Source organism: Lithobates pipiens, unplaced genomic scaffold, assembly GCF_037356315.1.
Source record: "Lithobates pipiens isolate NorthernLeopardFrog02 unplaced genomic scaffold, aLitPip1_a1.2 Scaffold_13, whole genome shotgun sequence".
NCBI classification, from domain to species: Eukaryota; Metazoa; Chordata; class Amphibia; order Anura; family Ranidae; genus Lithobates; species Lithobates pipiens.
In genome coordinates, this window is record NW_027507718.1 from 33,887,409 (window position 1) to 33,912,301 (window position 24,893).

Here is a 24,893-nt window from a genome sequence, read left to right on the forward strand (position 1 = left end):
GGCTATTTGCTCTGGCTAATTGCTCTGGCAAATGGGGCTGGCAGATGGCACTGGCGCTGGCAGGTGGCGCTGGCAGGTGGCACTGGCAGGTGGCACTGGGGCTGGCGGCACTGGGGCTGACGGATGGCACTGGTGCTGGCAGGTGGCACTGGCGCTGGCAGGTGGCACTGGCAGGTGGCACTGGCACTGGCAGGTGGCACTGGCAGGTGGCACTGGCACTGGGGCTGGCGGCACTGGGGCTGGCGGCACTGGGGCTGACGGCACTGGGGCTGACGGATGGCACTGGCGCTGGCAGGTGGCACTGGCGCTGGCAGGTGGCACTGGCAGGTGGCAGGTGGCATTAGCAAGTGGCACTGGCGGCACTGGCACTGGCAGCACTGGTGGTGGCAGGTGGCACTGGCGGCACTGGCACTGGGGCTGACGGATGGCACTGGCGCTGGCAGGTGGCACTGGCGCTGGCAGGTGGCACTGGCAGGTGGCACTGGCACTGGCGGCACTGACGGCACTGGGGCTGACGGCACTGGGGCTGACGGATGGCACTGGCAGGTGGCACTGGCAGGTGGCACTGGTGCTGGCAGGTGGCACTGGGGCTGACGGCACTGGCGGCACTGGGGCTGATGGCACTGACGGCACTGGGGCTGACGGACGGCACTGGGGCTGGCGGGCGGCACTGGGGCTGACGGGCGGCACTGGCGCTGGCAGGTGGCGCTGGCAGGTGGCACTGGCGCTGGCGGCACTGGGGCTGACGGCACTGGGGCTGACGGCACTGGGGCTGATGGCAGGCGCTGGCAGGTGGCACTGGCGGCACTGGCACTACTGGCAGATGGCACTGGGCTGACAGATGGCACTGGCACTGGGGCTGACAGATGGCACTGGGGCTGACACTGGCACTGGGGCTGACACTGGCACTGGGGCTGACACAGGCACTGGGGCTGACACTGGCACTGGGGCTGACACTGGCACTGGGGCTGACACTGGCACTGGGGCTGACACTGGCACTGGGGCTGACACATAGATCACTCTCCCTCCTCACACGCTGTCTCTGTGTGAGGAGGGAGAGACACGGCAATGGGAGATGATCTCATATGTTTACATATGAGATCATCTCCCATTGGCAGCTGCGATCACGCTGTGAACGGCCGCTTTGATTGGCCGTTCACGGCGATCTGTATTTGCCTGTCTCCGGGAGACACGGCAAATACAATACTTCCGCGATGCGCGCCCCCGGCGGCGTGCATTGCGGAAGTAAACACCAGGCCGTCCAGGGGCGGCCAGGCGAAGGAAGCCGCCCGCTCTAAGGCCGTCATTCGGCTATAGGGCGGGCGGGAGGAGGTTAAAAAACAGTGTGGCGGTCCTCCCCCAATCCATACCAGGCCCTTCTGGTCTGGAATGGATTTTAAGAGGAACCCCAAGACAAAATAAAAAAAACGGCGTGGGGTCCCCCCAAAATCAATACCAGACTCTTATCTGAGCATGCAGCCTGGCAGGTCAGGAAAGGGGGGCAAGAAAGCACCCCCCTTCCTGAAGCATACTAGGCCACATGCCCTCAACATGGGGTGGTGCTCGCCCCCACAGCACCTTGTCCCCATGTTGATGGGGACAAGGGCCTCTTTTCCACAACCCTGTGCAGTTGTTGTGGGGGTCTGTGGGCGGGGGGGGCTTATTGGAATCTGGAAGCCCACTTTAACAATAGTATGATTTATCTATTATCTAAACTATTATCTCAATGATAACCATCAACCGTAATATAATAAACGAGTACAAACAAGGTGTTCAAATACAGCATTAAAGCAATAGATCAAGTTCCTTCCAATAACATACAGTACATCGCCTAAAGGCTGAGGGCTGTGGCATCCATATATCCTGTATTGTGGAGGAAGTCACATAGGAGAACATGACGGACAAGTACACACGAGAAGATGGCACAGATTGGTAGGCACATAACTACTATGAGGTGGGGGTTAAACAGAAACCTCATATGGTATAGGGCAAGCATATCTGGGCCTCAAAGCAGTTTCACCAAAGGTCAGCGCATAGCTGGTAGCATTTTTCTTGCTTTTGAGAGAGAGAAGTTGACACACTGGGTGTGCAGGAAACAGGAAGAAAGGGGGAAAGGAAAAAAGGGAAACTGAAAGGGAAGGTGGGGGGTATCAGTGGGGTCGACAGATTAAGAAGTCTTCCCCAGTCGTTCCCCAGACGATGTCATTGTGTTGACGAAACTTGCATGTGGAGGAGTTGACATGCTGAAGTCACCACATACCAGGGTCTTAGTGGAAGGACGTCCATATACAGCCGGCTGGCTATTTGCTGATATTCATTTTTTATATTGTAAGTGCATTTTAATCTTTAATCCTATTCAAATATGGTTTAGACGGTATTATGCTATGTTGAGTCCCCTTGTTTTTATGGGTTTTGTATCACTGCCTTTTGGAGCCTCTCGGTCCTGACGAGTCCGCTCAGCTGTCATTAACATCTTGTGGAGTGTGGATCCTCCAGAGACATTTGCCTAAATGCCTTATCTCTAGGATATGAGCCTGGGACTGGAGATTTTTGGTTCTCCTTTGGATAGAGGCCCTGACCGGGTTGCAAGTCACAAGCTTATTGCTAGTCGGTAAGCTTGCATTTTATCTGGTGTCACATCCTGGATACGGTGGTGGATTTGTCACGGAATACTACTTTATTTATTTTTTGGGACTTTTTTTTCACCTCACTTTAATCAATTGATTATTTGTTTCACGTATTGGTTGGTGTCAAGGAGGATGGAATTAATTTATACCCTTCCATCCAAGGACTTTTTATTGCATGATTTATATGGACTCATCAATTTTTTTTAAATAATTAATTTATTAATTTATTTAGCAATGGATTGATTTATTGATATATTCACCAGCTGATTATTTCATCACTTTTTATATATTCTTGTGTTATTACACCTTTGGAATAGGTTTAGTTTTTTAACACTTGAGGTATTCACTTACTCCCTTATTTAGCGCTGCTACATTTCTTTTTGTTCTTCACCCTAAAGGGGAAGTTCCGCTAATCTGATCCCTCCCCCCCTCCGGTGCCACAATCGGCACCTTTCAGGGGGGAGGGGGGTGCAGTTACCTGGATAATCCAGGTAACTGCACCCACTTCCGGCCAGACCGCCGCAGACCCCCGCAGACGCCCCGCCCCCCCCGTTGTGTTCTGGGAAACACACAGTTCCCAGAGACATAGCGGGGGACCATAAGAGACGCACAGCGCGACTCGCGCATGCGCAGTAGGGAACCGGGCAGTGAAGCTGTAATGCTTCACTTCCCGATTCCCTGACAGAGGATGGCGGCGGGGGCAGCAGCGAGACGAGCGATCGCTCGTCATCTGCCGCCGACATCGCCGGACCCTGGGACAGGTAAGTGTGATTTTATTAAAAGTCAGCAGCTGCAATATTAGTAGCTGCTGGCTTTTAATATTTTTATTTTAGGTGCAGAACCGCTTTAAGAAGTCTGATTCCCATAGGGGAGTAATCTCAATTTAGGAGAAGGTCATCTGAGAAATAGAACAAGTCCCCGTACAGCCAGCAATAGTATTCTAATGGTAAGTTTTTTTATATATTCGAGAATGCTCTGATCCCCAATAATAGCATGTAACATGACAAAATCCCTCTGTGAGTGCCTATTATGGGTATAAATGTATAGAAAAGTGTATAAAAAGATATCAACAAGGGGGGCCCCAGATCCTGCCCCCCTCCCTATGCGAATAAGTACATAGTCCCCTGAAGTAAATCCAGCATCAATCGCGATAAATGCTGCCGCTAACCGAATAAAAAAAAAAGAGCTCCGCATCTGTCGCTTGCCTTCTGACATTTGACATCTTCGGTTCCCACTGACAGTAAATAAACAAAGGGGTAGGGTCATGGTATGGATTGGGTGGACCCCCACTCTGTTTTACATTTTCTATAGCCAAAAGCCAACTGCCGGGTGGACGTCCCTGGATGTTTAATTCCCCTCTGCACGCCTCCGCGGGTGCGCAACGGGCAAGTTCTGTGTTGGCCATGTCCCTTGGACACAGCCAATCACAGATCGTGCTAAATGGCCAATCACAGCGGCCATTTAGCACTCGATCGGCGTGTCCAATGAGAGGTGATCTCATATGTAAACATGGCATCTCATCGCCGGCTCTCCCTACTCACACAGAGACAACGTGTTAAGGGGGAGAGCTTCCGTGCTGCAGCTGCAGTGTCAGTGAAAAGTAAGTTAACACTCACACAGTGAAACACACACACACACAACACACAACACACATGCCCACCTGTCCCCAGTGCCACCTATCAGTGCCATCTGTCCCCTGTGCCACCTGTCAGTGCCATCTCTCCTCAGTGCCACCTGTCAGTGCCATCTGTCCCCAGTGCCACCTGTCAGTGCCATCTATCCCCAGTGCCACCTATCAGTGCCATCTGTCCCCAGTACCACCTGTCCCCAGTGCCACCTATCAGTGCCATCTGTCCCCAGTGCCACCTGTCAGTGCCACCTGTCCCCAGTGCCACCTGTTATAGTGTCACGTGTCATCAGTGCCACGTATCAGTGCCATCTATCATTAGTGCCACCTGTCAGTGTCATGTGCCATCTGTTATCAGTGTCACGTGTCATCAGAGCCACGTATCAGTGCCATCTTTCATCAGTGTCACGTGTCATCAGTGCCATTTATTAGTGCCATATGTCATCAGTGCCACGTATTAGTGCCATCTGTCATCAGTGCCACATCAGTGTCACGTGTCATCAGTGCCACGTATTAGTGCCATCTGTCATCAGTGTCACATCAGTGTCACATGCCATCAGTGCCATGTATAAGTGCCATCTGCCATCAGTGCCACGTCAGTGTCATGTGTCATTTTCCTGGTGCTCCAGGGCCTTCAAAAGTGTAATAGGTGGTCAAGAAGTTCGATGTGTAATTTATGCTCCTAGAACACCTGATGGTGCTCCCTGCATGCTGGGCCTCTGTATGTGGCCAGGCTGTGAAAAAGTCCCACACATGTGGTATCGTAATACTCAGGAGGAGTAGCAGAATGTATTTTGGGGCTTGTGGTATACACATGTCATGTGAGAGAAATAACCTATTACAATGACAATTTTATGGAAAAAAAAAAAAAAAATCTTGATTTTGCAAAGAATTGTGGGAAAAAATGACAACACCAAAAAGCTCAGCATGCCTCTTACTAAATACCTTGGAATGTCCACTTTCCAAAAATAGGTCATTTGGGGGGTATTTTTACTTTTCTGGCTTGTTCGGGTCGCAAGAAATTAGATAGGCCACCAGTACCTCAGGTGTTATCAATTTTTTATGATTTGCACCACAGCTTGTAGACTCTCTAACTTTCACAAAGACCAAATAATATCCAATAATTTTGGTTATTTTTACCAAAGATATGTAGCAGTATAAATTGTGGCCAAAATTAATGAAGAAAAATTAATAATTTGAAAAATTTTATCACAGAAACAAATTTTCACATTTTTTGGTCTTTTTTCATTTATAGCGCAAATAGTGATCAAATACCACCAAAAGAAAGCTCTATTTGTATTAAAAAAGGACAAAAAAATTATTTGGGTACAGTGTTACATGACTTTAAGTGCCCAGTAGGCCCAGTAGGCAAGTGGTTAATGCTGGCAATTGTTTATTTACAATGAGTCACGAGTCATGGTTCTTTAAGAGGAATTCCACCTACAAAAAAAATATTAAAAGCCAGCAGCTATAAATACTACAGCTGCTGACTTTTAATAAATGGACACTCACCTGTTCCAGGGTCCAGCGATATCGGCAGCCGAGACCAATCGATCTCTCGGCTGCTACCGCCGCCATTCTTGGTGAGGGAAGCAGGAAGTGAAGCGCTGCGGCTTCACTTCCCGGTTCCATACTGCGCATGTGCAAGTCGCGCAGCGCAATGGGAATGGTCCGTGCTGTCTGTGGGACCCGTGTGTGTCCCAGCAGACAGCGCGCTGAGACAGAAAACAGCATAGACTCCCGTGGGAGTCTATGCCTGGAAGTGGGTGCAAATACCTGTCATAGACAGGTATCTGCACCCCCCTCCCCCCTGAAAGGTGCCAACTGTGACACCGGAGGGGGGGTGGGTTCCTATGAGCGGAATTTCCACTTTAGGGTGGAACCCCGCTTTAAGAACGTTACAGCTGGTAGGCCGCTTTGCTCCTTAACAATCAGCTATTCTTCACAATGAATTAGAATGAATTTGATATTTTCAATTCAAATCTAATCCATTGGAAAAAAAAAAAAAATCTGGTTGAAAATGAATAAATGAAACTAAACGAAACTAAACAAATTTTGCTAAAAATGCAACAAAACGAAAATTAGTAGCTTAAAGAATCCTTCCGAAACTAAGCACATTTTTCATTCTGCACATGTATAATAGTAAACAGGTCAATCAGGCCTACATACGGTAAAATTCCTTCAACTGGTGCATTTTAGATCTCACAGATCAAGACCAAGCAAAATGGACCTCTGCTATGCAAATCACTATATGCATAGATAGTATGCACCCATAGAGACACACTCAAAGATATTGAGTGATATTGAGTGAAATAGCCTTACATAGACATGGAAAAACACACATCAAAGTCCAGTATCACTCCTTGTACCCAAATGGATCAGCACTTAAACCTCCACATGGAGTTAAATCTATATATTAAAGCTTTAAAATGATAAACAGCAATCAACTTGTTGTAGTATTAAAGGAACAAACATGTTGTGCTGAATTAATAGAGCAACAATATGCAGGTCAAATAGCTAAGAGAGATCTTGAGATGCTAAATGTGGATATAGCATATATCACCCAAATGTATAAAGGTGGTAATCCAACAAAACTTTACAATTAAAGCCATGTGATCAAAGTCAGTTGATAAAGTCAAGGTGATTTATCTATTATTTGGGGATTTTGTCCCCTTGATGGGATTTCTTTGTTACTGGGAATTGGTTCTCCTGGAAACTATTTAACAGTGCTTTTTGCGGTGCTTGCCACGTTTTTGGGCACGCATTTTTACATCGATTTTGTTGAAATTTGCGTTTTTTTTACACTGTCTATAGCTGGTTGCTAAGGAGGGGGAACGGGAAGCCGGCCACCACGTCCTTAACAACCGATGAGTCACCGTTGAATGTAAAAAAGAAAGAATTTCCGGCTACAAAAAAGAATCCAGAGAAAAAACAACGTGGGGTCCCCCCCCAGGTCCATACCAGGCCCTTGGGTCTAGTATGGATTCGGAAGTGACCCCCACACACCAACATTTTTTTTAAAATGGCATGGGTTCCCCCAAAAACCCATACCAGACCCTTATCCGAGCATGCAGCCTGGCAGGTCAGGAAAGGGAGGGGATGAGCGAGCACCCCCGCTTCTGAACCATTCCAGGCCACTTGCCCTCAACATGGGGGAATGGGTGCTTTGGGGCAGGATGGGCTCTGCGCCCCCCACCCCAAAGCACCTTGCAACCCTTGCCCGGTGGTTGTTGGGGTTTGCGGGCAGGGGGCTTATCGGAATCTGGAAGCCCCCTTTAACAAGGGGTCCCCCAGATCCCACTCCCTCCATATGAATGAGTATGGGGTACATTGTACCCCTACCCATTCACTTAAAAAAAAGTAGTATAGTGTTAAAAAATACAGTAGACAGTTTTTGAAAATCTTCTTCCTCCGGTCTTCCTCTATCTTCTCCCGCATCTTCATCCTCCGGTCTTCTCCCCTGCTTCTTCTTTGTCTGGTGTTCCTCTTCCTCTGCCGCTGCCCTCCAGGGATGACCCTCCTCTAATGCTGTGTCCCATTGATCTGTCAGCACCGATGTCCTTGTATTTTTTTAAAACTACACTACTTTTTTTTGTGTGAATGGGTAGGAGTGCAATGTACCCCATACTTATTGACATGGGGGGCCAGGATTCCGATAAGTCCCCCGCCCGCAAACCCGGACAACCACCAAGCAAGGGTTGTCGGAAAAAGGCCCTTGTCCCCATCAACATGTGAACAAGGTGCTTTAGGTTGGGGGGGCACAGAGCCCCCCACCCCAAAGTACCCAACCCCCCATGTTAAAGGCATGCGGCCTGGTATGGTTCAGGAGGGGGTGCGCTCACTTGTCCTCTCCCTATCCTGATCTGTCGGGCTGCATGCTCGGATAAGGGTCTGGCATGGATTTTGGGGGGACCCCACGCCATTAATTTTTTAAAATTTTGATGTGTGTGGGTCCCCTCCGAATCCATACTAGACCCAAGGGCCTGGTATGCACCTGGGGGGAACCCCACCATGTTTTTTTTCCCCGACATTTTTTTTACATTGAGCGGGAAGCCAGCTGACAGCTGATGTCTCACCGGTTGTTAAGGACATGGCGGCCGCCTTCCCAGCCTCCTCCATAGCAACCAGCTATATACAGTACAATACAAAAAAAAAAAACGCAAATCATGGCAAAATCGCTGTAAAAACGCGGTACTTGCGTTTTGGTTGCAGGTCCATTGATTTCTATTACATGCAAAATGCTGCATTTTGCAAAAAAAAAGTCCCTGAACCTTTCCAAAAACGCAGAGGCACAGAAATGCATTGACATGAACATGTTCCATAGGAACCCATGTTAAAAAATTTCCCTGAATTTCTACAAAATGCAAAATGCATCAAAAAACGGATTAGTGTAAATCGAGCCTAAATCATGCTGATGGACAGCTGGTGCAGAGCAGAAAAGGAAAAGCTGTAGCTTTTAATATGTGTTGTTTGCACACTACTAATGAATAATAATAATAATAAAAAAAAATATGAATTATACTTTTACAGCAAACCCTTTATAAAGACAAATGTACCCTAAGTAATCATTTCTGTTGCTAGGTTCCTTATGCTTTGTACTTAGTTTTTTGCTGAACATTTTGTCAAAGGGAACTTTCACACTGGCAGCGCCCAGGCGTCGGCAGTAAAGCTTTTAACTCCCACCCACGGCACAAAAAGGGTTAAAAGCGCCCGCAGGGTTAAAAGCGCTGCCCATTGATTTCAATGGACAGGGGCGCTTTAGGAGTAGTGTATACATCGCTCCTACAGCGCCTTAAAGAAGCTGCTTATAGGACTCTTTTAGTGTCCTGCCAGCGCACCACTTCAGTGTGAAAGCACTCGGGCTTTCACATTAGAGTGAAATGAGAGGCGCTTTACAGTCCCTTTGCAGGTGTTATTTTTAGCGCTATAGCACCTGTAAAGTGTCTCAGTGTGAAAGGGTTCTAAAGGAAACCTGTAACAAACAAACAAACTGGCCACTAGGGATGAGCCGAACACCCCCCGGTTCGGTTCGCACCAGAACATTCGACCAGACTGAAAATTCGTACGAATTTTAGAACCCTATTAAAGTCTATGGGACTCGAACGTTCGAAATCAAAAGTGCTAATTTTAAAGGCTAATATGCAAGCTATGCAACAGACAACACCAGCAATAAGGGGTATCTTCAGGTGTATACTGTGCTGGAGGCACACAACACCCACTTTAACTCTTGCAGATGCCTGTATTAGAGAACACCAGCAATAAAGGGTAGATACAGGTGTATACTGTGCTGTGCTGGAGGCACACAACACCCACTAACTCCTGCAGATGCCTTTATTAGAGAACACCAGCAATAAAGGGTAGATACAGGTGTATACTGCGCTGGAGGCACACAACACCCACTAACTCCTGCAGATGGCTGTATTAGAGAGCAACAGCAATAAAGGGTAGATACAGGTGTATACTGTGCTGGAGGCACACAACACCCACTAACTCCAGCAGATGGCTGTATTAGAGAGCAACAGCAATAAAGGGTAGATACAGGTGTATACTGTGCTGGAGGCACACAACACCCAACTCCTGCAGATGGCTGAGAAAAGAACACACTGTCCCTGCCTATCTAGCTCTTTCCCTGCACACCAACACACTACACAAGGCCGCCACGCTGGCGGCCTTATATAGTGTGGGGCCTGTACTAAGCCCCCTGAGCTATAATTGGCCACAGGCATCCTGCCTGTGGCCAATTATGGCTCTCCACGATGCCGGCGCTGTGATTGGCCAAGCATGTGGGGTCACAGTGCATGCTTGGCCAGTTATGAGCCAGCAATGCACTGCGATGACGTAGTGCATTGTGGGCTGTTTGTGTCACACGAATTTGGTGCAGACGGTCCACAAAGTTCTGAATTTGCCGAACAGACAGACAGCCGATCTTCGAGTCGAACATGCGTTCGAATGGAGCACCAAGCTCATCCCTACTGGCCACACTCCAATAACATCAGACTTCACAAGACTTTATTGTTCCAGAACAAAATTATAGGAAGTCTGATCTGACATGTTTCACCCAGAAAGGGCTTAAACATAGAGATTAAGGGGTTGATTTACTAAAGACTAATAGACTGTGCACTTTGCAAAGTGTAGTTGCTCTCTGCAAATGCAGTTGCTTCAAAGCTTACTAAATGAGGTAAAGATTTACTTTGCAAACAAATATCCAATCATCCACAAGGAAAATAATAAATAATAAAATGTTTTTCCATGCACCTGATTTGGTGATAAAAGTCATCTCATCTGCTTATTTACTAAGCTCTGGAGCAACTGCACATGCAGAGTGCAACTGCATTTTGAAAAGTGCAAAGTTTATTTGCCTTTAGTAAATCAACCCCTAAGTGTGCATAGCTCTCTCATTGCAGGTATACTTTAATAACCTAGATCAGGGATCCACACTACGGCCCTCCAGCTGTTGCGAAACTACACATCCCATTAGGCATTCTAAAACTCTGACATTCACAAACATGACTAGGCATGATGGGAATTGTAGTTCCTGAAGAACTGGAGGGCCATAGTTTGAAGACTCATGACCTAGATGATATATATATGCACCGAGACAACTGTTTGCATTTCTGCTACTGTTCTAAAAGAAGAACCTTATACTGTTACATCTATGGTGTAAGACTAAGTCACAGCAAGATTTCAGCCAATATAAATCTGCCCTCCAAAAATACCATTCCTGCCTCCACACTGCCAAACAGACCTACTTTATCACTCTCATTAACACCCTCTCACGCAATTCCCGTCAACTATTTTCTACCTTTACCACTCTACTTCATCATTACCTCCACCCACTATAAAGTGAAAAGAAATTGGGCGCAAAAAATATGTATTTATCTCAAAATCACCCCAACCTAGGTGAGTGCAAAATTTGTAGCAGCAGATATACCATAAATATAATATCAAACCAGTCCAACATAAATATGAATAAAACTGTATATTAGTTCACATCTTCTGTGTATATTATATCTCCCACACCGTGTCTTTCTAAAGTGCAGTGTGCTAGAATCTTGCAAAAAACAAAAGTGCTTCACCCGAAGTGTCATATAAATCTGCTTACCAGATATCTCTGGTCACTAAGGGACCACCAGGCATATAGTAGACAGAAACCTTCCTCAGTTAGCTAGGGTTATCCAAGCCACATGTAGCTCCAATCGACTGTGACCAGTATCGATCAAACTTCACTCAATCATAGATGGTTAATGGTAATTCCTCAAAATATTACACTCTGAAGTACAAATCCAATGCTCCTTCTCCTTAAATGTGTGGAAACTGGCTCCCCCATAAAGGAGCCACAGAGAGGCAATATAGTGTAATACTGTCTTTATTGAAGAGCACTTACATGCCTATGTAAAGTACAGCAGATAGCAGCACAGCTCCACAGCTCCACCCACTAACTTACTCAATGCCCAGGAGAGTGCTAATCATTTCAAAAATAAGATTGAGACAATTTGTCTTGAGAGCTCCACTCTACAGATATCTCCCTCACTTTACACTCCTTTTCCTCCTGCACAATCAATACTTTTCTGTTTTAACCCACTTACTATAGAGGAAGTCACTAAAGTTTTTTTCTAACACCCACCTAACCTGCTGCCCCCTGGACCCTGGTCCTTGTCAAATACTACGGTCACCATATGGCTCTATCCTACACTCTTTAACTCATATGTTTAACCTCTCCCTCTCTACTGGCATCTTCCCCAACCATCTAAAATATGCGCTAATCACTCCCATACTAAAAAAGGCCTCACTGGACCCCACAACCCATCTCTTTACTCTCTTTTGCCTCCAAGCTCCTTGAACATTTAGTCGTTAATTTGCGTGCTTACTCTTGGACCTTTCTGCTGCCTTTGATACAGTTGACCACCCCCTCCTCCTCAAAAAATGCAATTTGTTTGGTCTCCATGGCTGCAGTCTCCATTGGTTTCAATCTTACCTATCTCACGGCACCTTCAGTGTCACTTACAACTCCACTTCCTCCTCTCCAACCCTTCTTACCGTTGGGGTCCCCCAAGGTTCTGTCCTTGGACCTCTACTATTCTCAATCTGCACATCCTCCCTGGGTCAGCTGATAGCCTCCCATGGCTTCCACTACCATTTATATGCTGACACCATCACCCAAATCTATTTCTCTGCCCCTCAGCTCACCCCATCAATCTCCTCATGCATCACTGATTTACTAACAGACATATCAGCCTGGATGTCAAAAAACTTACTCAAACTGAATCTATCTAAAACCAAGCTCTTAATATGGCCAAGGTGCTAGGGGTAACCTTGGACTCTGAACTGTCATTTCAGGCCCACATCCAATCCCTGTCCAAATCATTCCAGAATACGCCTTTTAACTAATGACACCACCAAGCTTCTAATTCACTCACTGGTTATCTCTCACCTCGACTACTGCAACTCCCTCCTCATTGGATTACCTTCACATAGACTATAACCCCTTCGGTCCATAATGAATGCCTCTGCAAGACTCATCCACCTTACCAACCATTCAGTGCCCTCCACCCCTCTCTGCCAATCACTCCACTGGCTTCCACTCACCCAACAAATACAATTCAAAGTACAATAAGTAAAACAATTTACAAAGCCATCCATAACTCTGCCCTCAGCTACATCACTAACCTAATCCCAAAATACCAACCAAGTCGCTCTCTTCGGTCCTCCCAAGGCCACCTGCTCTCTAGCCCCCTTGTCATCTCCTCCTATGCTTGCCTCCAGGATTTCTGCAGACCTTCTCCCATCCTTTGGAACTACCCCAATCTGTCCAACTTTCCCCTAATCTAGCCATCTTTGGATGATCCCTGAAAACCCTTCTCTTTAAAGAAGGCTACCCTGCTTCTAACTAATACACTGTTTTACTTCATCCATCAGCTCATTCCCCACAGCTATTACATTGTGTATCAATTGACCCTCTGATTCCTCTTGTACCAAATTGTTATGTAACTGTAATGTCTGCCTTCATTTTGTTAAGCGCTGTGCAAACTGTTGGCGCTATAAAAATCTGGTATTATAATAATAATAATAATTATACTATATGAATAAACTCTTTATATAATCAATTCTAAGGATAAGAACTAGTAATATAAAGACGTCCACATTAGTATTAGTATACACGGTAAAAACATGATGCATAGATAAAGAGTGCAACTTTTTTTAACCATAAAGATAATTGCAGCTTCTATGTTAATACATAATTTATTTTCTGTCATCTGTTACAATATACATTGGTTACCAACCTGTCAATGGCTGTACTTGTTGGCATACTTCTCGCAAAACCTCGAACTCCCATTTGACGAAAGTAGGGTACACAGGAGAGGTTGGCAGCAATTATTGCTAAGGAATCAGAAGGGTTCACGAAGAATCCATTTTGTCCTAAAATCATGTATCTATCCTGAAACATATTTTTAAATTAATCTCTTTAAAACAAATTATTATTATTTTGTTAGCTATTAACCAACGTTGCATCAGCTTTCCAATAAATATATTACCAATAGACGTGCATACAGTACTTAAACAAAGACTACTTTTACCGCTACCCACTATCTGTTCTATTAGCCTGAAACTAAATATAATCTTAATCCTACTGATAACACAGGCTAGCATTGTTGCCTCTTATCCTGCTTTATAATCCCTAACAGCCATTTTTGGTATTTCTTTCTTGGATGAGAAATAAGCTTGTATGGATAGAGTAGACTCTGATAAATAGTTTTGGTCACTCAAGCCCCTCTCTTATATTTAACTTCAAAGATTAGTATATCAGGATTAAGGTTGATGCATTAAAATGTATAAGACCAATTCCCACTACTGCCTCAACTTCCTCGCAAGATGTTTTTTCCTAGGCAACATTCCCTTCACCTTATATAAGGTTGAGGCTACACCTAGACATAAAATAACATCTTAAATAGTTGGATACTTCTGAGTTGAACTAATTGTTCACGCCACAAATCGCTTTGATGCAAACAACATACGAAAATTTGATTTGTAGAGCTTGGATTTTTTTTCCTGTTTTATGTTAAATCCAATATCTCTTTGGTTGTCTTTAGATAAGGAAATGATCTTACACAGAACACAAGCACAAACCTAGAAGCACCACTTCGATATTTTAAAGCACTATCACACGTGTATTTTTTTTAAAATGCTACATTTTGGCAAACAAATGTGTTACCATTTACAGAACAATCATTTGTACAAATGATTGTTTTATATTCTATATAGAATTTTGTACTATAGTCCAACTAATGTTGTCTTTTGCCATATAAGTAGTCTAAATCTATACAGAAACGACTGCCTAGCAACTTGGTGTTTAAACTTTGTCCGCTAGACACTATGGGGGCCAAATCAAAATATGAGTTACATTTTAGTGGGTTGGACAAGCTGTGGTGGTCCTGCCCAGCACCACCCTCCAGGGTTGAGATCATGATGCAATAGGGCATATAGGAGACCTGTGGGTTGATTTACTAAAGGCAAATAGACTTTTCACTTAGCAAAATAATTTGAACTGTGAAAGGGAATTTTTCCCAGAGCTAAGCTGGGCATACAGGTACTGAAATTTGGCTAGTTCTGTTGCCTGATCCTACTGGAAAACCATCTTTCAAGCAGCCACTGCAGCCATGGCTGCAACACTGATCAGTGTACTCTAAAACCAGGGTGGGGAGTAGTCTCCGATGTCCGAATGCAATAGCACAGCAGGGGGATCCCTGCATCCACCTGTAATGTGTGGATGCAGACATCTGTGAGGTTTTCTTTGTTCAGTCAGCTGGTGTATATACAGCTTTAAGTAAATGACGTCAAGGTCTGTCGACTTTCATTATCCAATCCTGTACAAGCAAGATGCATTCACTAAGCTCTGGGGAAGATTCCCTTTAAAGGTACAGCCTATTTGCTTTTCATAACAATTACCCTGGTCTCTACAAATGGCACTACCCATAGCTCCATCTCTAACAAGACGTCACGGCAGATAATACTGGGTAATATAGTACAGGGTGGTGCCCCCATCATGATTAGTGACGCAGCCACACCATCTAAACCTTTTCATTGAACAATGTTGAGCAAGCACTAGAGATCACGTTAACTCACATTTGTGGTCCAAAATAAATGACATAAAAGTGTTCTAGATACAATTTCAGAATGAATAGGTGTTTAGCTTTACACAAGTAAAATTATATACTTGTCAGAGAATTTGATTGAAAGTATTGAAGGATAAGCCTAACTAATCCTTTAAACCCCCCCCCCCCCCCAACACTTTTGCTAACTAACCTTTGTAAGAAAGATCTGTATACTTACCTATTTTCAGGCCATTTCAGTCTGGTCACATGATCCGGAGCTGTGTCTGTAGGGGACCGGAGGCTGCAGGGAAGAGGAGGGAGCACAGGCAATAAATGAGCCATAGTAAGCCTATGTTCGATCTCACCACTGCCAGGCATTGGTAGCCATTGTTCAGTGTGCCTTCCTCTCCCTGCTGCTCGCACTGGCTGACACAGAGGAGATTCTGTGACTGAACTAGCGTGACCTAAAAAATTTGTAAGTATACAGATTTTTCTTACACAGGTTAGTCAGAATAGTTGTTAGGGGGTGGGAGGGAGGGAGCATTTTTAAGATTAGTTAGGTTTATCATAGAGTTCTACTTTAATCTATAGCTGGGAAGTTATGTGTTTCAAATTCCAGAAGTGGGTGCATGTAAGGATTGAGGAACAGTGATCACCAGCTTTGGAACAGCTGTGTTTTTAGAGGTAGATGGGACACCATGAATACAAGATTAATCCTTTAAGGGTACATAGAGTACACACTTTTTAAATTACATTTATGCACAGTAGATAGATAGATAGATAGATAGATAGATAGATAGATAGATAGATAGATAGATAGATAGATAGATAGATAGATAGATTTTAGATTTTAATATGGGCATGAAGGATGCCTTTCAATTTAGGAAGTTCCCCCAGACTATGCAATTACTATGTATCCCAGAATAGTTTAGTGATGTCAGTAACTAACTGTGCTCCCAGCAACACAAAATGCTGGCTAAGATAGCAGCAAGCTCTGAATGCATGAAATACTTACTCCGTCAGCATCAAATGCAGCTCCAAATCCATGTTCCCCTCCCTTCATAGCCTCCAAAAGCCCAGTGGCATATGTTAAGTTAGGGTCAGGATTCTGCCCACCAAAATCTTCAAGAGGGACACAGTTGACTGCTGAGTTGGCAGGTGCTCCTAATTCATCACACAAAATTCGTCGGACATATGGACCCATTACTGGAAGAAAGATGACACAATGTGCATTCTTGACTAAGACAGTGATTAGCGGCTGGTGGCACAGTTCAACACATAGACCTAATACCCATAACGTGTCAGAATTAAATTCCATTGAGCTAACAAGATCTGTTATTTTTGTATATGGACACCTAAGAGCCAAGCTAGGGCTTTGAACAGAAATATCATTCTCTAGGCAGTCACTGGGTAGGGTCAAATTCATCTCCTCATTTCCTACTCTTTATATTTTAAATCTTTTTTGGAAATGCTGTTGATGTGCTCACAGCAACTTTGGTCCATTAAAGATAACGTAAAATGTTCAAGCAAATTATTAAGAAACAGAATATAGTAATTTTTTACTAAAATATATCATCTAAATTTGTTATTGTTATTTGTTAGGATTACATTTTACAACGATTAAGAAAGTGATATATTCCATTTATAATAAATATGAGCTATGTCCATATATACCATATGCTAGCACTATATATATTTTGTTTGTAGAATAGTGAAACAATTGTATTTAGAGAATAGTGATGTTATCCTTGTTCAAATTTGGATTGTAGATGGAAGACAATGGCTACTGTTATACTAGATAGCATTTTCTGGTAAGCCTATTTGTGATAGCAATGTAAGGAGGTATATATATGGACAGCAGAGTGGATGTTATGCAAAGATCATTAAACGCAAAGTGCAAGTTGATTTCTGCACTGTTTAACCCTGTAGCTGCACTGTGTACATTAATCCAACAGGATTGTATATGCTGCTACTGAAAAAAGTTGTCACCCACCACACACTTCTCTCCTCTCTGTCATTAAAAAAAAATTGTATTACTAGATTTCACTCTGTGAATGGGGGAGGAGATCCTGTCAGTCCACTGCTCCTCCTCCATTCACAGGGTGTAATGCATTTTTGGGTGAGTAGTAATATATGCAATATAACTGGTGGAGAGGGCAGGGGGTAGGTGGAAGGCACAAAATTTCTCAGTAATGGTGGCTTGCTGTTACCCTTTATAGCACCGGAAGGCAGCATCTCAGGGCAGTATCCTGCAGCAGGGCAGGAGGCAGACACTGCAGGGACTATTTTTACCAGAAGCAGCCACCTTCAGGTAACAGAATATAAACCATTTTGCATACTAATGTGTTTGTAGATGTATTTCAAACTTCAGCTTTAACAAAAAAATTGTTTCCATAACTACCGAACTAATGAAAGTGATTTGTTTATTTGTTCAGAATAATTTTACAATTGTTTTGCAATGTGATGATTGGAGTATTTGGTAGTTACTTTTGTTTTCTAAACCTCAGGGGATGCTTTGGGGTTTGTAATTAATTTGTACTTGAAAGACAGATCACATTGGTAACATTTCCAATAGATGATCACTTACAGAGAATATTTTTTTTACTATTTGGAGAATTATGTTAACTATTATCTCCCATTTCTATGCCTTGTAATCTAATGTCAGGGTACCTAAAATATTGCCATTGTCATATTTTTGGGCTTTGGTTGACTCTTGATTGAACTTGTTTTGAATCTCTGAAAAAAAAACTGCCTGTACCAACCTATGACTTTTTGTCAGGAAATGCCCTTTGCTCACTCTTATCTCAAGGAAATTACAGTTTATTGTTTTTTAAAGATTACAGGGAGTCAGACCAAAAACAATTTCCCGAGCCTCTGGTATCCATAAGTATCTCAGATTATTCCTAATACACAGTTATTATTATCAGGTGCCAATCATTTTATTGCCTATGGATTTTTATTCTCTTCCTATAAAACAGTGGTCATCAACCCTGTCCTCAGGCTCGGTTCACACAGGGGCGACTGCGATCCGACTTCAGGTCGCCCCTAGTCGCCTCAGGTCAGACAACATTTAAAAATCAATGTAAGTGAATGAGAGCCGTCTTAATGCACGCTACTGAAGTCGCCTCCGACTTCAAAAGAAGTCCCTGTACTACTTCAATCCGACTTGTAGGCGTCTTGTACCCATTGATTTCAATGGAGGTCGCCTCCAAGTCGGATCTCTGTCTATACAGAGGAGACTTTGACAGAATTATTAGCTCTGAAGGGGGAACTCCACGCCAAATTTCTAAAAAAAATTTGGCGTGGGTTCCCCCTCCGAGAGCATACCAGGCCCTTAGGTCTGGTATGGATTCCAAGGGGAACCCCCTACGCCGAAAAAACGGCGTGGGGGTCCCCCCCAGATCCACACCAGACCCTTATCCGAGCACGCTACCCGGCCGGCCAGGAAAGGGGGTGGGGACGAGCGGGCGCCCCCCCCCCTCCTGAGCCGTACCAGGCCGCGTGCCCTCAACATGGGGGGTGCCTTGGGGGAGGGGGGCATGCAGCCCCCCCACCCCAAAGCACCTTGTCCCCATGTTGATGAGGACAAGGGCCTCTTCCCGACAACCCTGGCCGTTGTCCCCCTCTTTGGTTCTTCTGCCGGGCCACCGCACCTTCTTATAGCTCTTTTACAGGCGGTGGCCCGGTCTTCTGTCGCCGCCGCTGCCGCCTTCCGTTCTTCTTCTCCTGGAGATGTTGACTCGACGCTCTCTCCGGCCGCAATGCCAGGGACGTGCTGCGCGGCGACTTATATAGGGACAAGGGGAGGGGTCATCGGTTGATGTCACATGGGTGGATGTCACATGGGTTGATGTCACATGGTGACCCCGCCCCCTTACGATGTCACAGTCCCGGAGGATGCTGGGACTGTCGCCATGTGACATCAACCCATGTGACCAACCCATGTGACATCAACCCATGTGACACTGCCCATTGTCCCTATATAAGTGGCAGCGCAGCGCGTCCCTCGCATTGCGGCCAGAGAGAACGTCGAGTCAGCATCTCCAGGAGAAGAAGAAGAAGAACAGAAGGCGGTGGCGGCGACAGAGGACCGGGCCACCGCCTGTAAAAGAGCTATAAGAAGGCGCGGTGGCCCGGCAGAAGAACCAAAGAGGGGGACAAGACCCCCGAAGTCGGAAGAAGAGGCCGCGGCGACGAAGAAGAATGCCGGGCTACTCCGCTATTAAAAGAGCTACAAGAAGATAGCGGAGGAGTCCGGCGAGAAGACCCCCGAAGACGGAAGACCCCCGGAGCTGTGCAATAAATTATTTTATCTTGTGTGTTGTATTTTTTTTTGGTACTTTATTTTACAGGTGAATGGGTAGGGGTACATTGTACCCCATACTCATTCACATAGGGTGGGGGGCCGGTATCTGGGGGCCCCCTTATTAAAGGGGGCTCCTGGATTCCGATAAGCCCCCCGCCCGCAGACCCCGACAACCAACGGCCAGGGTTGTCGGGAAGAGGCCCTTGTCCTCATCAACATGGGGACAAGGTGCTTTGGGGTGGGGGGGCCACCTGGTACGGCTCAGGAGGGGGGGCTGCCTGCTCGTCCCCACCCCCTTTCCTGGCCGGCCGGGTAGCATGCTCGGATAAGGGTCTGGTGTGGATCTGGGGGGGACCCCCACGCCATTTTTTCGGCGTAGGGGGTTCCCCTTGGAATCCATACCAGACCTAAGGGCCTGGTATGCTCTCGGAGGGGAAACCCACGCCAAATTTTTTTCTGAAATTTGGCGTGGAGTTCCCCCTTCAGAGCTCATTCTCTGATTGGCCACGGCAAAAGTCGCCTGGCCTGGGGCGACTTGTAAGTCGCCCCAGGTCGTGTCTAAAAGTCGTGTTCAAGTCGTCTCCAAGTTGCCTCACAAAGTCGTCCTGAAGTCGTGTCGCCCCTGTGTGAACCGAGCCTCAGGGCCCACTAACAGGCCAGGTTTGCAAGATAACTGAAATACATCACAGGTGAAATCATTTGCTGCTCAGTGATTGCAGTATTCCAGTCATATGCATACAGAGGGGTTTATATACAGAGCAGAGGCTGTTCGCCTAGCAAAGTGAATATTTACTGTGCACAGTGTATGTCCGCTCTGCAAAATGAATGCTGGCAAATAAGGTGGAGCTGTGTTCACTTAATATCCAATCATGTGCTAGAAAAAGTATTTTTTTAAATTTCCCCGTGCATATGATTGCTAACATGGTTTGATTGATTGCGAACATGTACAAATATGTGGACGGATATTATTATTCAGCAGGAGAGGACTGGGCTCTGTGTGCAGCAGCTGTTATTCTCTTTTGCACTTTCCTGTGGGCTCCGTGTAACGTCCCCCCCTTCTGCTCCCCTCCTCCCTCTTGGCAACAGAATGCTTGAGGCAATCAGGCTGGAGGAGGAACTTGCTATGCAGGAACCAGGGATCATGGGAACTGTAGTTCTTAAAGGAGTGCTGCACAACACAAGTGAGTGGCTGGGGACCTGAAGCAGTGCAGACAAAACATTGGAGTGTCTGTACCCATACCAGGGACTGTAAGTTAATCAGCTGCACCAGAAACCAAAGATGGAGGGACTCATTGCTAAGTGTGCCTACATTCTGGGAGAGCCAGTGAAGAACCAATCATGAGGACTGAGACTTCTGAGGCAGCTAACTGCCAGGTGTTTGAAACCATACCTGCTGCCTGCCAGGAGTGCTGAGATAAACTACACATCCTAAACTCTTGCCATACACAGTTAACACAATAAAGACTGCTCTCACCTAGCAGCTTGCCTGCCACTAATCACCACACTCTTAAAGAGACAGTGCACCACCTACAGAAGAGCCCCAACATAAACTGGCCAAGGTAGTGAGGTGCCAGGTACTTTCAGACACCTTCAGGGGTACCCCTATGTTGGGAATGCATACGTTCACCCGCTATTTTGGTTGTATACATAGTGTGCACACAAGGACCCTTTGTTTTCCTGCATTCATTTATGCCCTTACTTAAACTCTACTATTCTACTGAAGTCCAGTTTATGGGTCAGTGATCATCTAGCTAGTGCAGTATCTTTAAATATGCTTTTGAGCCTGTTGTATGATTTATGCATTGTTCAGCTGAATACATTAATTTAATCCACTACCACCAACCGCTTGGCCTATTTCTTGTGTAGTGTTATAGTGTAGCATACTAAGGCTTAAGTTGCACATGTATGAACAGCCTTATACTTATAACCAGGTGTGTTAATGGGGACTGGGCAGCTTTAAGTTTCATGGCAAAACAGAGTAGCTCCTGCAGGGGTAAGTGCTACAATAGGACAAGATTTCGGGGTATACCACTGTTTTCTAAGGTCACTGCTTGGCTCTTAGAGGAAGCTTGTCCTAAAAATTTAACCTAGAATAGAAAAAATACAGACTGATTATCTTTTCCAGCTCTACCTTATTGGAGATTGAGCTGTCTTTATTGAGATAAGGGTTACAAATTAAAACCTGCTGACCCCCCAATCAGTATAGGTTATTAATAGATCTGAATGACTTTATAAGAAATTTAGGTAATATGTGATGAAAGGAGAAACTAAAACAATTGAGGGAACTCATGTAGGATTGAAGATCTGGAGTTGCGGACTCTAAAAAAATTTTTTTGGAAGAAATGTGAGGGGAAGGGAAATACCACCAGCATTTTACAATGTTATATATAAAAGAGACAACAAAACTTATTGGATAAGGCACTTTTGGAAGAGGTAATACAAATAAATAGCATAAATTACAGTTACAGTATATGTGCAAGATCCCCCTGGGAGGTCCATAACATAATGAGCAATTTAGGATGCTATATACATAATTTTTTTCAGGACCAAGTAATACAAATGTTTGATATGGACCCTGTCGTGTGCTTTAAATTTTGTTCCAGGGAAAATTGAGGCACAAATTGGTTTAATTGGATCTGTCATTGTTATAAATTTGTATTAGACATGAATTTGGCCTTCGAGGAGTGCAGTATTCTTGGTTAAAAGTCCCAATATACATTTCTTAACATGTGTTATTCAATATAGTATTGAATTTATGATGCCCCATACCTATTTTATGTTCTTAGATGAGTATAATAGACAGATTAGAAAAGCAGCTATGGGAGCCAGATTCACCCTTAACCATGCTAGTTTCTTATGGGATACTTAGAACAGTTCCACATTAGTTACAATAATCTGTTTGGGTTGAACTTGGTTCTCTATATGATTGGATCAGGTGGCTGAAGACAATCCACAGCATCATTAGTAACAAGAAGAAATCAGGTCAGGCTGCGATCCAAATAGCATGATCAATTGCAAGCAGAACATGGGTCAAGCGGCAATTCAAACATTGTGGTCAGTAACAAGTAGAGATCAGTCTGAGCGGGCAGGTGCAATAGAAGAGAATGCCAGTGTAGAAACCCTATCACAAGCTCAGAGTACTGGGCTTGTGAGATTTAAATAGTGCATCACCCTTGGCTCATGTCAGGCAGCTGAAGAACCGGTACAAGCTCAACTGCACCTGTTGCTAGATGTAGTTTTGTTAGTACAGTGAGTGGCTGGGAGCTGCACAGAGGGCCATGTAGAGAAGGGTAGGGATGGAGCAGGAATTTTCCAGCGCATAGACTGACTGGTGCTACTGACAAGGTGGATATAATATAAATGTATTTATGTAGCGATTTAATGTGTCTTGTTATTGTAATTATGCATGCAATGATTTATTTGTAATGAAGTATTCATTTTTAATGATTGTTCTGGACCTGGTGTAAGATGTTGGCAAATTTATATATTTAAAATGTGTTCTGTGAATCATTCACATAATACAAGCTTTTCTGTGAAAGGACAAGGGGAGAGGAGGGATGGATAAAAGACAATAAATAATAAACAAAGAGTGGCAATTCTGGTGGCATACATCCCATGGGAGTTAACTATTGATTACATAGCACATTTTGATAAAAGTTTGCCTGAACATCTAGGTAAGGTAAACATCCACTTTGCTAAATGAACAGTCTCTGCTCTGCCAATTCTAAAGATATCGTAACTAATGTGACATACATATCATCTGATTATGCTTGTTTTAAGGTACTTGGGTAACAACTGTAATGTCAGTGAATCATTTCAAATGCTAACAGATACCCCTCGTTGATATATCCTAAAGGAATTGTCCACAAGCCAAGCTGGATTTTCCTGCATGATAGCATATTTTTCTCCTGAAATAACAGTGAACTGCCTCTGGTTAACATTTACACAAATTCCAACAAATATATTAGAATATGAACATATACTATCATGCATCTGTCAGCTTGTTAAAACTGTTTGTAGGTTGGATCCAACCATTGCCTGTTATCTCTGGCCATCAAAAAAAATAACGACTTTTTATCATTTTGTTTCTGGTTTCACATCCGTTTTCATACAAGGATATTAGCTGTCTGGTAGTACATTTGACACTGTATTACTTGTTACATAATTTATATACTAATGCATTTTTTACAGCTTCAGAGAGCATTACCCTTACCTCCATTCATGGCATCAATTCGTATCTTCAGTTGGTTGGGTCCAGTAAGCAAGCTTTTGATAGCATTAAAGTCAAAAAGTGTTCTGAGTAAATTGAGGTATACCTCCACTGAATCCACTACTTCAACTAGAAAGCATAAGAACATTACATAGAATAAAACTATTTGTAAATACAATTTAATTAAAGCTGCACAAATAAAAATGTCTGTATGTAAAATATGGTAAGCCATAAAGACCACATTTATTGTCATATCAATGGGATTTTTGGCTGGGTGCTATTGGTTAATGCAGCGTTTATCAACTCCAGGCCTGAATGCACCCAAACAGGTCATCTTTTCAGGCTTTCCATTATTTTGCATAGGTGATTTGATCAGTTTCACTGCCTTAGTAATTACCACAGCTGTTTCATCTGAGGGAAATCCTGAAAACATGACCTGTTGGGGTGCCTTGAGGACTGGAGTTGAAAAACACTGGGTTAATGGACATTTCCACTTAAACAAGCACCATACATTCTCCGTTGACTAGTTGCATATTTCCTCATTCCTCAGGGACTACTAATATGTCACGTGATTTCAGACTGGAGCTGTGTGAATCGTTAACATTCCAGGAAACCTCCACTAATTATTTCTCATGGAAATCTGTAAATATAGTTGGAAATCCTACTGATAATGGGAATTGGGAATTAGCTACGGAAACATTGGACAAAATGTTTTTACTCTGGCAAACATGCTGGAAAGAACAGTCAACCTGCCACAGGCTCCGAAAGTATTTCAAAGTACTGTCTATGAGAATGCCCTTTCAACCTTTTTTTGGAATTTGGAAATGTATGTGTGTAGTACAGCTTTATATGGAACCCATTTATTCATTTATGCAAAATATGATAGCTGTACATTATTGTAGAATTCTACATTTTGCATTGAATGCCTTAAAAAAAAAAAAAAAAAAAAAGTTAAAAAAGATCTAACTTCTCGATGTTTAAAATGTCAGACAAAAAAACAATATTAATTATGTACAATCATGGTGTATAGTAA

At 44.2% G+C, this 24,893-nt stretch overlaps 1 protein-coding gene across 1 annotated transcript in view; it reads right to left on the reverse strand.

Moving 5' to 3' along the window:
- PGM5 (phosphoglucomutase 5) overlaps positions 1–24,893 on the reverse strand; it is a 186,399-nt gene that overhangs the window by 131,730 nt on the left and 29,776 nt on the right. The window contains exons 4-6 of the mRNA XM_077474984.1: positions 23,864–23,989; positions 16,360–16,550; positions 13,536–13,690 (exon numbers count right to left, since the gene is read on the reverse strand). Coding sequence (XP_077331110.1) covers positions 13,536–13,690; positions 16,360–16,550; positions 23,864–23,989 — 472 coding nt within the window. The remainder of the gene's footprint in view (positions 1–13,535; positions 13,691–16,359; positions 16,551–23,863; positions 23,990–24,893) is intronic.